The sequence below is a fragment of the Halichoerus grypus genome, chromosome 14 (genome assembly GCF_964656455.1).
Source record: "Halichoerus grypus chromosome 14, mHalGry1.hap1.1, whole genome shotgun sequence".
Taxonomy (NCBI): Eukaryota; Metazoa; Chordata; class Mammalia; order Carnivora; family Phocidae; genus Halichoerus; species Halichoerus grypus.
The window spans coordinates 81,631,850-81,647,265 of record NC_135725.1 but is presented as its reverse complement, the minus strand read 5'-3'; the positions used below and the strand labels follow the sequence as shown (position 1 = coordinate 81,647,265).

Sequence of the window (15,416 nt, the reverse complement as noted above, 5' to 3'; positions counted from 1 at the left end):
TGAATTCTGTAAATGTAGAACTTGCTGATAACTTTGAGAGGCAGCAGGATGTGGTGGAAAGAGCAGGTCTTTTTGTCTCACTGAGGGATTTTTCTGGCTGCTAATAAGAAAACCCTATAGTATGTGCAAAGAGGGGATATATTCTAAGAATATAAGGCTATCTTACAGGATCCAAGGACAGGAGGGACAGCAAGGCTCAGGAGGGTATGGACCTAGGGTCTAGAAGCCCTAGGAACTAAAGTCACTCAGTCTGTCACCAGGGCCCCCTGGTCTCACCTTCACTTTCCTCTCTGCACCTATTCCTTCCCTCTCTTACCAGCCGGGCTGCCTTTGCTTCTTTGTGCTCATAGCTAAGCACATCTGCCCAGCTCTGGTTTTTTATCACTTCCAGTTCAAGGGCTAGCACAGGCTGCCTGGCATCTCAGATTTCCAAATTCCTGGAAGAGAGAATCTGGTTATCTCACCTTGAGTCAGATGACTATTCCCGGTTTGTTCATTTATTCATCCACAAAGTCTTTATCGAATGCCAGGAGGCACTGGGGGATGCATCCTCCCTTCATGGACCATGTGTGTTTGGGGGAGCGGGGAAGAGAGAACGAGAGAGCATGAGTGAGAGAGCGTAAGCTCATTTTTGGGGGGACTGACTTGAGAATTGCAATTTTCAGAGAAAGAGAAGTATGGCTTGGGATTCAGATAGACCTGGATTCAAATCCTGATTCCTCTCCTTACCAGCACTGTATTATTTTGTGTTACCTTTTTCAGCCCCAATTTTCTCCCCAGTAAAATGGGAATAATTCTTTCTAGGGTAGTTAGGGGGATTAGAATGAAGGGGTGCGTGTGAAGGCCTGAGTATAGTGCCTGCCACACAGAGTCAGAACTCCACTCCTCACTGGTTGTGACCTTGAGCAAGTTCCTTAACCTGCCTGAAACGGTTTCTTCACCTATGAAATGGGAAAGGATATCATCTACCTCGTGTGCTTATTATGAGGATTACATCACGTGACACGCACCAAATCGCGGGGACTGTGTATGTAATAGACACCCAGGATGGTAGCTCCTCCTCTAGGTCTTGTTAATAGTCACAGTTTTTTTCCCTCTGTCTTCTAGTTCCCATTCGGCCGACGCTTGCCTTGTGACATCTACTGGCATGGAGTTTCATTTCACGACAATGACATATTCTCCGGCCAAGTGAACAAGTTTCCAGGTATCTGCTGTTATTGTTGGCATCGAAAAATGTTTCTAGGCTGAGTGTCAGGGCTCTTCTGCAAGCAGCGTTTTGAGCTCGGACTCAAGGACTCTTAATTGGGACTTGCCGCCCGCAGCACCGCGGCACCCTGACCTTGGGAGGGAAGCTAACGCAGAGGTCATCAGGATTTGACCCACCAGTGGGTTAAAGACTGGAGGTTCAAAAATAAAAAGACAGGCTTTCCTGGACTAATTTCACCAGTGGAAGAACACGATCTTCACTTTCTGAGTTATAATATGAAGGTGTAATGAGGAGACGATGTTCTCAAAATGAAAAAAAAAAAAATAGGCCACTTCACATAAATTATTTGCAAGAAACAAAAGTACTAAAATTCTAGGAATATGCCACAAAAATGGGGTTAGCAGCTTCTGCTTTCTTTAAGTATCATCATTGGAAGTACCATTTTTACAACCAAATATACCAGTCTGTGTGGTGAACGACAGGCTGAGACAGTGCCTACCTTTTACCTCGGGACCTTGTCCCAGTGAGGCTTTCCTGTAAGGGGGACTAGTGCCAAGAAAGTGTCAGAGCCAACACTTTAAGACACCTCCTCACTCCATTCCCAGCCTCCCCATATGCCTTTCCATTTTATTTTTAATCTCTGCCTCCCTCTTCTGCTATGGATTGCTATTCATTATTTTTAATGGCTCAGTGAGGAGGGTGGTTAAGGTGAGTGGGTGTGCTCAGAGAGGAAGGAACATTTGGTCAAGAGGGGGGGGCGATCGCAGCCAAAGGGTCTTTCTCTTATATTCAGAAATTTTAACATAATATGTACAAACCATATTATAATACGATAGTAAATCATTTGTTTAAAAAGAGCATCACCCTGAATCCCATCCCTCGTTTAACAAAACAACAATGTGAATATTTCTAGATTTCCTCCCAAACCTTAACCACATATTTGTATCATTTTTACATGGTTGCAGTCAGAGTGTGTTTGCCTGAATACGAGGTGTTTTCTTCTAGCGTGATATCATTTATGCTTATTTTTAAAAGGCGACTGCATTTTCCCTTTTTCTGGGGTGCCTGTTGGCTGTTGATCTCAGGGTCAGGAGTTTGAGCCCCATGGTGTGTGTAGAGTTTACTTAAAAAAAAATTTACTCTTTGGCACTCTATGCCATGTCTTTAAGAAAATACGTCTCGGAAAAACCAGTAGCCATACATGATACACTGGTGAGTTATGCCATGTCCACTAGGGGGGTTCAGTTAAGCTTTCAGACTACCATGGGCCTCACCTGGCTCAGATTCACTTAAAAAGATATAGGGCAGGAAACACGGCCTGCCAGCCGGTCAATGTTGGGCATTTCTCTCCAGCGGTGTCTTTGTGAGGGTGCCGAAGGCTAGTCTAACCCCTCAAGTGAGATCAGCTCAGGTGTAAGGAGACAAGACCTACATTGGTGGACGTGGGTCTGTCTTGGCTTAGATATGCCTCAAGAGCCTTAGCTCACGTCGCTCCTCCAAAGCATAGCTTCCAGGGTCCCCAGCAGGGTCGTGCTGAGTTAGGAGAATCATTACATCAGGAAAGCCTGGGGCTATGGCTTCCTACCAGGTATTTATGCAATTTGCCAATCAGGGATCATTTCAACCATATGATTTGTCGTCTAGGAACACAGCTAACTTTCTACCTTTATTGGTTTCCGGAGGAACGGAGCTAGAAAATTAACCCACAGTTAGAGATGAGGGAGGGTTCTGTTGGAGAACAAGAAGGATTCTGGTAGCCTGGGTTCTTGCATACAGTTCAATGGGATAACTATTCTTTTCTATCTTGCTGCTCATAAAAGATGACTTTTTGATGTCACTCAAAGGACTTACTGGGATACTGGGAGAAGGTAATTTGGAAGAGAACAGTTCTTTGAATGAGGACAGAGTTCCTAAGACATGAATCCTCAAATGAGGCTTCACTTATGTTTTCCCCTGTTTGTGCCTCATCTCATGGCTGAGAGTAAGAAAGAAGTCGTAGCTATATAGCTCTCCTTTTGGAACACAGATTAGAGAAAAACACCCTCAAAGGACTAGTTTCATTAAAGGTGATATAAGAATATTCATTCCAAAGAAACAAGTTTGCTCTATCCCATATTCCATGTGCCAGTGACTGGAACATGTAATTTTCCACTTTACCAACAGCAATTAATTAGTTCTAATGACAAAGCAGGCTCTCGAATCTCTAGGCAGAGACGCAGTGTGGCTACACCCTCTCCCTATGGAAGACAGCAGCTCTTAACTATGACGTGATTCCAGAAGGGTCTGTCCTTTGGCTCTAGTTTGGGTCCAGGCTTATCTTCTGTCTCTCCGGTATCCCGTTATTCTAGCGGTGCATCTCGTATGCACTGTATATGATATAGAGTAAGTTCTACTGGATGTGGCAGGCAACTGTAAATGCATCACGTGCTGAATAAACTGAAAACTTTTGGAGATGCATATGGAAGCTATTTATTTTGTTTGTGTCAGCACATTAGATTTTAGCCACTTTTCTATGACGAGGTCCTCCAAGATGTGTTATTATGTCTTAACATGATGAATTAAGACTTTCTATAAAAATAATCTGATTTGGATATGTCTTTGCTTTAGGAAAGTCCCAAACTGTCAATTCTCAGCTCACAAGCGACAGTTTTTTGCTGACTTTCAGGGTCTGAGATGTATGACAGCACATGGCAGGGGTGGGGAGGGGATGTTCTGGCAGAGAGGGAAAGGGCCCCGGCCAGGAAGGTCCTGGGCTGCTTGCGGTCAAGCACTCGGCTGTGTCAGAGAAGATAGAGAGATAAGGAGAAAGGTGTGTAGGGAGAGAAGTCAAATACAAAATAAGTGCCAGACAGAGGAAATCTGGGGTGCCCGGGTGGTTTGGAACGAGGGCACATGACCTAATCTAGATCTGCTCGGGGGGCAGACAGGGCGAGAGACCCAGGAGAACATGTGAACTGAGGCTCCAGGGCTGGACGGGCCTGACCTCCCTGCAAAATGTGGGAATAGAGTTGGTGCAAAGACCTAGGATGTTTAGAGCAGGTTGCTCATTCAGTGAAGGGCAAGTGGCCCATGATGGTCAGAAAGGGTCAGGTGTGAGAGGGGCCGTGGATGGGTGATAAGCAGGGACCGAAGGATAGCATCCTTATAGTCTGAAGGTCATGGGAGCCACTGAGAAATTGTTAGGCCAGAGAGCGACATGGGCCAGCTTGCATTTTCAGAAGGCCCCCCAGAGGGATGCATTGGAGGTGGGTGGAAGGGCAGAAGCAGGAGACAGAGGTAGAGCTAAGAGGCCGCTGCAGGAGCCAGCAAATAATGAACTCATCAGCGGCACTGGGAACAGAGAAGAGGGTGGATCTGGAAGAAGTTATTTGTCATTGGGTGGCTGGAATGTGTTTTGCCAAGAATTATATTGTTGTCAGTGATATTTGGATTGAACAGTACTCCCGAAATAGCTCAGATTTTGTTTTGTTTTTGTTTTTGTTTTAAATTGGGTTAAATAGGTAGGTCTGTGTGGGCAAGCCTAAGGATCAGACTGTTACCCTCTTGCGTAGCTTCACGGGGGTTGAGACCTACCAGGCCTTGAGACTCCAGTGTAGCAGAGAGAAGAACCAGGCCCAGGAGTGACAGGAGGCAAGTTCCTGGTGTGGGAAGCTCCAATCTGAGTTAGAGCATTTTCCCAGTTGGGAGGGGACCTGCCACCATAGGGACATCTGGAGAAAGACCTGCTGGGAACCCCAGGTAGGCAGTGAGCCTCAAAAGAACCTCTAAGTAGGCAGCAGGAGGGCAGGCACAGGGCTCAGGTCCCAAGCAGGAGGATCCAGCCCTTGCTGGGTAGTCTTGGGTGGAACAGAGGAGGAACACTGGCAGGAACAAAGCAAAGGCATTGCTAAGGCAGCTACTCAGGCACCAGGAGCAAAAGACAGGTTACCAAAACCTAGGGACAAAGCAACCAGAAAGCCTTAGAAAGACCGTTGAAATCCTCCTTATCTAACTGGAGTACAAAGTCAGGGTCAAAGATTGCCTTATTCTCAATCTCGAGGGGCTGGGAGCTGATGGTTAGACCTAGAGCTTCCAGCTCAGGTCAGAGTGTGTCCCAGAGCCTAGGGCAAGGGTCCCAGGGAGGGTCAGGTGCTGCAGTTCCTTGGAGAAGGGAGGTAGAGTCTAGAGCCAGCAGAGCCTGGCAGTGACCTCTCTTTTCCCCTATTTGCTCGGGAACATGTGTTCTGGCTCAGCTAGAAACCCAGCTACTCCCGTGAGAGCCGATGGCACTCCCCACATCTGTCTCTGAGCCACCACCAGAAGCCCAGACGCCAGCAGCTTCCACGTGGGGTGGAGGGAGGGGTCGGAGATATGGTGGAGGAACAAAGGTTTTGGTGGTGAGTGGATTGAAGGAGGTAGACACTGGTGCCTCCTGGAGACAGGCATTTAGGCAGAGGAGGGGCGAGTCGTCCAGAGCCTGTGGGTCAGAACTGTCTGGGGAAAGTAGCTGTTGGATTGTAGGGTGCTTCCGAAGCTGGCTGTTTTCAGTAGAGAACTACCTGGAGACTGGCACAAAAGCAGACTTGGGAGCAGATCTGTCAGCTGGTGGGGGGACTTAGGATCCACATTACAGTGGGAGCAGTCGCAGGTTTCAAATGAAGATATACTCAATTTGCTGGAAATTGATTTGTGTCTTTTCTTTTTTTTTAGAGAGGGAGAGAGAGTGCAGGGGAGGGGCAGAGGGAGAGAGAAAATCTCAAGCGGGCTCCACGCCCAGTGTGGAGCCCGACGCAGGGCTGCATCTCATGACCCTGAGATCATGACCTGAGACAAAATCAAGAGTCAGACGCTTAACTGACTGAGCCCCCCAGGCACCCCTGGACATTGGTTTTCACAAGACTTCTCTGGAGCATTCAAACCACACTTCTGTACTCATAGCACTTCTGTCTGTGTTGTGTGAGTCTGTCCGACCTGCTGAGGGGTTTCTGAAAGAGAAACTTCCCCCGTCACAAGGCCATTAAAAGTGTAGAAAGTACCACAACAGTCAGGAGGTTTCATCTACTTGGTTAAGGTGCTGTATTATAGTTAGTTATGAAGGGTTTTAGTCTAGTATGATAACAAACTGTTGTCAAAGAAAAGGAAAAACCTTCAAAAACAGTTGAAGTTTTTGTTTTGTGTATTTGGTGTTCGGCTCCAGTGTTTATAACTCAAAAATTCTAATTTTGGAGGGGACTAAAAGGAAACAGCTAGAATTTTCTGGGCTCATACTTATTTCTTAGGAAGCTCAGAACAATGTCCTCAGTGAGTTTTCTTTAATATTGAAGAGTTCACATCAGAGCACAGTTTATTAGTGCTTTTCAAGCTCCTTTATTTCTTATTTAATCCTTTTCTCTATCCTAAACAAGAACCAAGAAGCTGGGCATTGACATCTTGAATCTGCGATCTTCGGATTTATTGCGCTTTTTAATATGCTGAAGGAAGCAAGAAATAGGTTATTAAAACCTTCATTCTCAAAATGTTCACCCTTCACTTCCTGAACATGGGAATTTCGAGAAATCTCATTCGTTCTGATTGTGCCCATTTGGAATGTGTGATAATTCGGACATGCCAAGCTGACACAAAACTTTGTACTTTCTGTAAAAAATAACTTCGCCGAGCCAGTTCCTAGTGTCAGGGATGGAACTGTTGCCTGTCTCAGGGTGAAGGCCATTTCTAGTCTCCATTTTCAGTGGTGATATTTGCCCTAAGAGATAAGCATGCTAAAACTTAGAAGAATTTTTACCTATTTGCTGAAAATTTGCTAAGGTATAGACAGTTTCCTCTCTTGTCAGAGTTCCTAAAGATGCTACAAGAAAAAAAAATCCACCATTCTTTTAAAATATTTTATAAGTGAGTCATTTTAATACCCTCTGGGCAAATTAATGAGGTCTGATCAATGTTAGTGTCAGTACTTATAACTGAAGAACTCCTACAGATTTCATTTTCTCCCCCTAAACTATAAATTATGCTATGATATCCTTTCTACTTTCTGTCCTTATTTCAAGGAGACAGATTTTATGCTGAAAGCTGTATATTTTTCTATTTTATACCTTGAATACTCATGGAAGATTAAAGTAAAGCAACTTAATTAAGCTTCTCGTAATGTAAGCAGAGTCCACTAGATGATATTCTCGAGGGTATAAGATGGAAGCAGTCCCAGAATTATGGATGGTGGCCCCAAATTAAGGAGGATATTAAGTTTTAAGTGCAAGATGTAAATGCTTCTCTTTATCCATTATCGAGGAGACTGACAAAGAATGGATTAATAAACTAGGTGGAAACCCATTCCTTCCAATTGATGCTTCATTTTTATAAGGGGAAAAAACTATCCATCTATTACCTCAAGTTTTTCATTAATTTGGTAGGTCTTTCCAAACCATGAGTCACTGCTGTGGGGAACAGCTACCTTTTTTTATCCTGTCTGCAAAAGCAAATATGTCGGGTGGGTGGTTTTAAAAGTCCCCGATCATGGCTGTTTTATAGCTAGCAGCCCACTGCTGTTCAAATCTCACAGCTTCTCTTCTCCCCAGGCATGACGGAGATGGTGCGTAAAATTACTCTGAGCAGAGCCGTGAGAATCATGCAGAATCTCTTTCCTGAGGAGTACAACTTCTATCCTCGCTCATGGATTCTGCCTGACGAGTTCCAGCTCTTTGTTGCTCAGGTAGATGGCACTCCGTCCCCGTGACCCTTGAATTACGTTATGGTTGCGACTGTGTCCTGGGAGCTGGGTCCTGGGTCCTGTGTGCTGGGAACTGGGGTGGGGGGATCCCCAGGAAGCTGCGGCTAGCCAAGGGAGTGTCTCAACAGTACCCAGTGAGTGTTGGCAGTGACCAAGGAGCTTGCAGTTGAATAGGCAGGGTGACAGGTAGGTGAACTAAGAAGTGCGTCTGGCCTGAGGCTGATATTGGGAGTGGGGTCACGGAGCTGATGTTTGGAAAGCGAGGGAGATAGGGCTGGAGCAGGTGGTTGAGCCCTTCAGCAGATTGGGACTGTTTGGGTGAATCTAGGATGTGGTCTCCCCAGCATCCTGTGGTATGAAATGTGGGCGGTCGGGCTCCGTTTTAAGGCTAGGGAGGAGGTCTGACACACTGTGGAGGTGGGGTGGGGGCACCTTTTAAGTGTTCTGCTTTAAATCGGTTCCAGAATCAATTTTCAAATCGCCCATTCCCTATCAAAGCAAAGTGTTTGAGCATGAAATACTTTGGAGCCTTGACCACTGATTGTGAAACAGTACCAGTAGGGAAACTGAATTGAGGATTGCCATTTTTCATTTGGGACCCCTTCAAAGCCTTTGCCAGTGGGTTCCATGGTCCATACGTACCTCTGAGGGTAACTGTACAACAAATGCCCATCTTACTGTGATGTGATAGGATTAATACCATTTATTGGTCCTACTGTGTTCCAGGCATTGTGCCAGAAGCTTAACGTTATTTCTTTCAATCCTCACAGCAATCTTGTCAAGTTGATTTTATTATTAATCCCATTTTGTGGATGAGGAAACAGACTTTGATAAGCAAGGTGACTTGCTGGAGAAGTGGAATTTAAACCTAGAGCTGATTTCAAGACCTATGGATTTTTTTTAAAGATTTTATTTATTTATTTGAGAGAGAGACACAGAGAGAGAGAGAGAGAGAGAGAGAGAAAATACGAACGGGGGGAGAGGAAAAGGGAGAAGAAGGAGACTCCCTGCTGAGCAGGGAACCCGATCCGGGGCTGGATCCCAGGACCCTGAGATCATGACCTGAGCTGAAGGCAGACACTTAACCCACTGAGCCACCCAGGCACCCCAAGGCCTATGCTTTTTATAAGCTGTCTTATTGCCTGCATGTTGTTTTGGTTTTAATATTAAATGATAAAACTTGTAATAAAATGATGATTTAGTAAGCACAAAAAAAGCTTGAAGTGGTAATTTTTAAAAGGAAGTTCTCGGGCGCCTGGGTGGCTCAGTTGGTTAAGCGACTGCCTTCGGCTCAGGTCATGATCCTCGACTCCGGGGATCGAGTCCCACATCGGGGCTCCCTGCTCAGCAGGGGGTCTGCTTCTCCCTCTGACCCTCTTCCCTCTTGTGCTTTCTGTCTCTCATTCTCTCTCTCAAATAAATTAAAAAAAAAAAAAAGGAAGCTCTCTATGGGATGGTGGTCACATGAGTTTGTACATTTCTTAAAATTCATCCAATTATTAACCTAAAATGGATGCATTTTATTCATGCAAATTATGCTTCAATAAAGTTAATTTTAAAAAATAAGCTCTCAGCGGCTCCCCATACTCACCCCTCAATTTCTCACTTCTGTGGCTCTGCTCATGTCCTTGTCCCTTTGTGGAATATCTTTATGTCCCATTTCCACAACTCTATATCTAACTATCCTGTGAATTTAAATGAGATACCTACCAACTGTGCCTTCAAAATCAGATATGTGAGAACTTTTCCATCAACCCCCAAGTTCCTCTGTCCTCCTTGCAGTCCATTCCCTCAACACCCCCAGCCCAGGCAACCGCTGGTCTGTATTCTCATTGGAGATTTGTTTTGTCTGTTCGAGGAATTCATGTAAACGGAATCATATTCATATATATGTATACATACACACACACACACACATACACACTTGAGTCTTTGTTTTTCTTTCAGAATCATATTTTTGAGATTCATCCATATTTGTTGTATATATTAGCCATTTGTATTTTTATTGGTGAGTGATATTCCATTGTATGAATTTGCTTATCCATTTCCCACTTGATGGGCATTTGGGCCATCCCCAGTTTGGGGATTTTATAAATAAAACTGCCATGACTGATCACATGCAAGTCATTATGTAGTTACATGTTTTCATTTCTCTTGGGTAGTACCTACGAGTGGAATTTTTGGATCATATGGTGTATGTATGTTTAACTTACAAGAACTTGCCGAACTTGTTTTCCAGCGTGGTTGTACGCCCTCACCAGCAGTGTGTGAGTTCTCTTTGCTCCACATCATCACCAAGCCTTGGTATTGTTAGTTTTTTGAATTTTAGACATTCTGGGAGATGTGTAGTTGTATCTCTCTGTGGTTTTAATTTACATCTCCCCTACGACCAGATGTTGAGCATCTTTTCATCTGCCTTTTGACCATTTGAATATCTTCTTTTGTTATGTGTACAGTCAAACTTTTGCTCATTTCTCTGGGCATTCTATTTTTAAGTTGTAGTTTCCTTATATATTCTGTGTACAAGTCTTTTGTATGTGTATTGTGAATATTTTCTCCCTCTTAACTTTTCATGTTTTAACTCTGCCTTTTGAGGAACAAAAGTTTTTAATTTTGGTGAAGTTGCACTTACCATTTTTTCCTTTTATAGTTTGTGCTTTTGTGTGATACCTACAGCATCTTTGCCCAATTAAAGGTGGTGAAGATTTTGTACTGTTTTTTTCTAGGGATTTGTTAGTTTTAGTGTCTACATTTAGGTTTATGATTCATTTCAACTTAGTTTCTGTGTATGGCATGAGATCAGTGTTGAAGTTTACTTTGTTCCATAGGGATATTCAGTTGTTCAGTGCCTTTTGTTGTAAGGATGATTGTTTCCCTCATTGAATTAATTACCTTGGCAACCTCGTTGAAAACCAGTTGACTGGATGTGTTTGGTCTGTTTCTGGAGTCTGTTTTGTTCCATTCATCTATATGTTTACTCTTATGCTAATACCGCATTTTATCTTGGTTACTATGAGTCAGGGTCAGTCTGGAAATCACGTAGTACAAGTCTTCCCACTTTGTTTATCATCATAATTGTTTTGGTTATTATAGGGCTATTGCATTTCCATATCAGTTTTTTAACCATTTTGCCCATTTCTACAAAGAAGCCCACTGGGACTTTGATTGGGATTGCTTTGAATCTATCTACAGATCAGTTTGGAGACAGTGGACATCTTAACGGCGTCAACTCATCTAATCCATAACTTTTATCTCCATTTATTTATATCTTCCTTAATTTATCTCAGTAATGTTTTATAGCTTTCAGAGTACAAGACATCCCTAAGAAGTTTTGTTTTTTATGCTATCGTAAATGATATTTTTTGAATTTCATTTTCCTGTTGTTTGTTGCTAGTATATAGACATCCAGCTGACTTTTTGCTTTGAACTTATATCATATGACCTTGCTCAATTCCCTTATTAGTTCTACAAGTTCTTTTTTTGTAGATTTGTTAGGATTTTCTATGTATACAATTAATTCACTTGTGAATTAATATATTTTGTTTCTTCCTTTCTAATCTTACATGCCTTTTATTTATTTTAATTTTTCTTATTAAACTGCACTGGGCTAGGATCTCCAATACGACATTGAATTAGAAGTAATTAGAGTGGATATCTTTGCCTTGTTCTCAATGTTAGGGGGAAAGCATACAGCTTATCATGTTATGTGTGATGTTCGGTTGTTCATAGATGCCCTTTATCAGGTTGAGGAAGGTGTCTTCTGTAGTTTGGAGGAGTTTTTCATCATGAATGGGTGCTCAATCTTTTTTTTTTTTTTTTTAAAGATTTTATTTATTTATTTGAGAGAGAGAATGAGAGAGAGAGAGAGAGCATGAGAGGGGGAGGGTCAGAGGGAGAAGCAGACTCCCTGCTGAGCAGGGAGCCCGATGTGGGACTCGATCCCGGGACTCCAGGATCATGACCTGAGCCGAAGGCAGTCGCTTAACCAACTGAGCCACCCAGGCGCCCCATGGGTGCTCAATCTTGTCAAATGCTTTTCAGCATCTATTTAGATGGTATGATTTTTCTCTTTATTTTGATAATATGATGAACCACCAATTCATATTTTAAATATTAAGCTAACTTTGCATTCCTGTTATAAATCTTATATGGTTATGATGTATTATCCTTTTTAAATGCTGCTAAACTGTATTTGCTGATACTTAGGAATTTTTGTGTCGTTGTTCATGAGAGATATTGGTGTGTGATGTCTTTGGTCTTTGTATCAGGCAATCCTTATTAAATGAGTTAGCAAATATTTCTTTACTGTTTTGAAAATTTTGTATAAGATTGGTATTTATTTCTTAAATGCTTGATAGAATACACTATTGAAGGTATTCGGGCATGGAGCTTTCTTTCTGGGAACATTTTAAATTACGAATTAATTTTTTAATACATATAGGTAATTTGTTTCTTTCAAGGAATTAATCCATTTTATCTGAGTTGTCCAATTTACTGATGAAAGTTTTGAAAAACAGTATTTCCTTATTTTTTAATGTCTATGAGATATGTAGTGATCTCCCCATTTCATTGCTGATATTGGTAATTTGTGTTTTCTTTTTCTTTCCTTTTTTTTTCTTTCTTTGTCTGCCTTTCTTCCTTCCTTCCTTCCTTGCTTCTTTCCTTCCTTCTCTCTCTCTCTCTCTTTCTTTTCATATCAACTTAGCTTCAGGTTTATTAGTTTTGTTGATCTTTTCAAAGAGCCAACTTGTGATTTTGTTGTTTTTCTGTATTGTTTGGGCATTTTCTATATCATTGATTTCTACTTCTTTTGGGTTTAATTTTCTCATCTTTCTCGAACTTTTTAAGGAGGAACTTAATTCAGTTGATTGATTTTTAAACATTAAAGCATCTCAGAAATTTTTGTATATTACATTTTCATTACCACCTAACTAAAAATGTTGTCTAATTTCCCTTGAGATTTCTTTGACCCATAGGTTATTTAGAAATGAGTTGTTTAGTTTATTAATAATTTTGGAACTGTCCCAAATATTCTTTGTTACTGATTTATAATTTAATTTTGTTGACATCAGAGAATATATTCAGTATTATCTTAGTCCCTTTAAATTTGTTGAAAGTCATCTTATGGCCCATATATTGTTTATATTTTTTTAAAAAAGGATTTACTTAGAGAGAGAGAGAGAGAGCGCACAAGTGGGAAAAGCAGAGGGAGAGGGAGAGAGAATCCCAAGCAGACTCTGCACTGAGCATGGAGCCCAATGCAGGGCTTGATCTCATAACCATGCAATCACGACCTGAGCCGAAACCCAAGAGATGGACACTTAACTGACTGCACCCCCCAGACGCCCCCATATATTGTTTATCTTGATGACTGTTTCATGTGTACTTGAAAATAATATGTATTCTGGAGTTGTTGGTGTGGCATCTGATAAATGTCAATTAGGTCAAGTTGGTACTTGGTACTGTTCACATATTCCTTACTAATTTACTGCCAACTTATTCAGTCAGTTACTGAGAGGGTATGTTGAAATTTCCAAATCTCGTTGTGGATTGTCTATTTCTCTTTTTAGTTATGTCTGTTTTTGCTTCATGTGTTTTTGAAGTTGTTGTTAGCTTGATGATTTGACTCCATTAGAAGGTAACTTTCCTTGTCCTGAAATCTACTCTTTTTGATATTAATACAGTGCCTCCAGCTTCTTTTGGTTTAGTATTTGTATGGTATATCTTTTTACCATTCTTTTACTTTTATCCTATTTGCATTTTTAAAGATTGCTTCTTGTGGACATCATGTAATTGGGTTATGATCTTTTATCCAGTTTGACAATCCCTGACTTTTAACTGGTATGCTCGGCCCACTTAAATTAATGCAATCATCAATATTGTTGGCTTCAAGTACACCATCTTCCTATGTCTTTACTATTTATTCTATATGTTTGGATTAATTGGGTATTTTTAGTGTTTTATTTTATCTCCTCTTTAGGCTTACCAGCTATGCCTCTTTTAAAAATGTTTTTAGTTTTTGTCTTAGCCCTAGAATCAATCTAGGGTTTACAATACATCTTTAACTTGTCACATATACCTTTAAGTATTACATACTTTAAGGAAAATATATGTGCTTCACAACAGTGTACCTCTTTTCCCATCTTCATCCTCTATGGTATTATCATATAGTTTGCTTCTGTGTGATAAACCCCACAATACAGTGTTTTTATTTTTGCACTGAAAAGTCAATTATCTTATAAAGAAACTGAAAAAATGAGTATATTTGTCTTGTATACTCACCTATATATTTACATTTCCAGTATTCTCCATTCCTTCAAGTAGCTCTTGGATTCCATCTGGGAATTATTTTCCTTCAACTTGAAGAATTTTTTTAAACATATTTTTTTTATAGTACAGATCTGCTGTTCTCCCAGCTTTTGTTTGAAAATGTCTTTATTTTACCTTCAGTTTTGAAGCTGTTTTGAAATAATTACTTACAAAAATTGCAAAAATAGTATACAGAAAGAGCTCCCATGCTCCCTTCATTTAGCTTCCCCTAATGTTAACATCTTATACAATTACTGAAGCTGGGAAATTAACATTGATATAATATTATTTAATAATCTATGCACCTTATTTGCATTTCTCTATTGTCCTGCTAATGTCTTTTTTTCCTGGTTCAGGATCCACTCCATGTTTCCTCATTGCATTTAGTTGTCATTTCTCCTTAGTCTCCTCTGAGTTGTAACTGTTCTTCAACCTATCTTTGTCTTTCATGACCTTGACTCTTTTGAAGAGTACTGGTCAGTTTATTTTTTTAGAATGTCCCTCAATTTAGTTTTGTCTGATTTTTTCATGATTAGATTCAGATTACACATTTTTCATAAGAATACTACAAAGTGATGTTGTGACCTTCTCAATGCAGCATATCAGGAGGTACATGATGTCAGGATGTCTTATTTCTGGTGACGTTAACTTTGATCACTTAGTTAAGGTAGTTTCTGTTAGGTTTCTCCATAAAAAGTTACCGTTTTCCCTTTGTAAGTATCTTGTGGGGACATATTTTGAGACTATGTGGATAGCCTATTTGTCTCATACTTTTTTTAAAAAAGCTTTAATTAAGATATAATTGAAGTACAATAAACTGCAAATATTTCAAGTGTGCAGTTTGATATGTTTTGATATATGTAAAAATCCATGAAACCGTTACCACAATCAAGATAATGAACATATCCATCACCCCAAGATGTTTCCTCATGTCCCTTTGTAATCCTTCCTTTCTCTCCCTGCCCTCTACCTCCCATCACAAGGCAACTATGGATCTGCTTTTTATCAAGACCAGTTTGTACTTTCTAAAATTTTATATAAATGAAATAATATAGCAGGTACTCTTATTTTTTCCTTCAAAAATTTTTTTTTTTGGTTCTGGCTTCTTTCACTCAATATAATTATTTTGGGATTCTTCCAGGTTATAGTATTCATCAATAATTCATGCATGTTTATTATTGAGGGGTATTCCATTGAATG

General features: G+C 40.9%; 1 protein-coding gene across 4 annotated transcripts in view; it reads left to right on the top strand.

Moving 5' to 3' along the window:
• The window catches only part of TTLL11 (tubulin tyrosine ligase like 11), a 249,851-nt gene that overhangs the window by 46,975 nt on the left and 187,460 nt on the right, over positions 1 to 15,416 (top strand). For 2 of the 4 annotated variants that reach the window (XM_078061723.1, XM_036107810.2), the window contains exons 2-3: positions 1,108 to 1,204; positions 7,756 to 7,889. The exons of 1 other annotated variant lie outside the window; for it this stretch is intronic. In XM_078061723.1, coding sequence (XP_077917849.1) covers positions 1,108 to 1,204; positions 7,756 to 7,889 — 231 coding nt within the window. The remainder of the gene's footprint in view (positions 1 to 1,107; positions 1,205 to 7,755; positions 7,890 to 15,416) is intronic. One more of the 4 variants, XM_078061724.1, reaches the window with a different exon arrangement.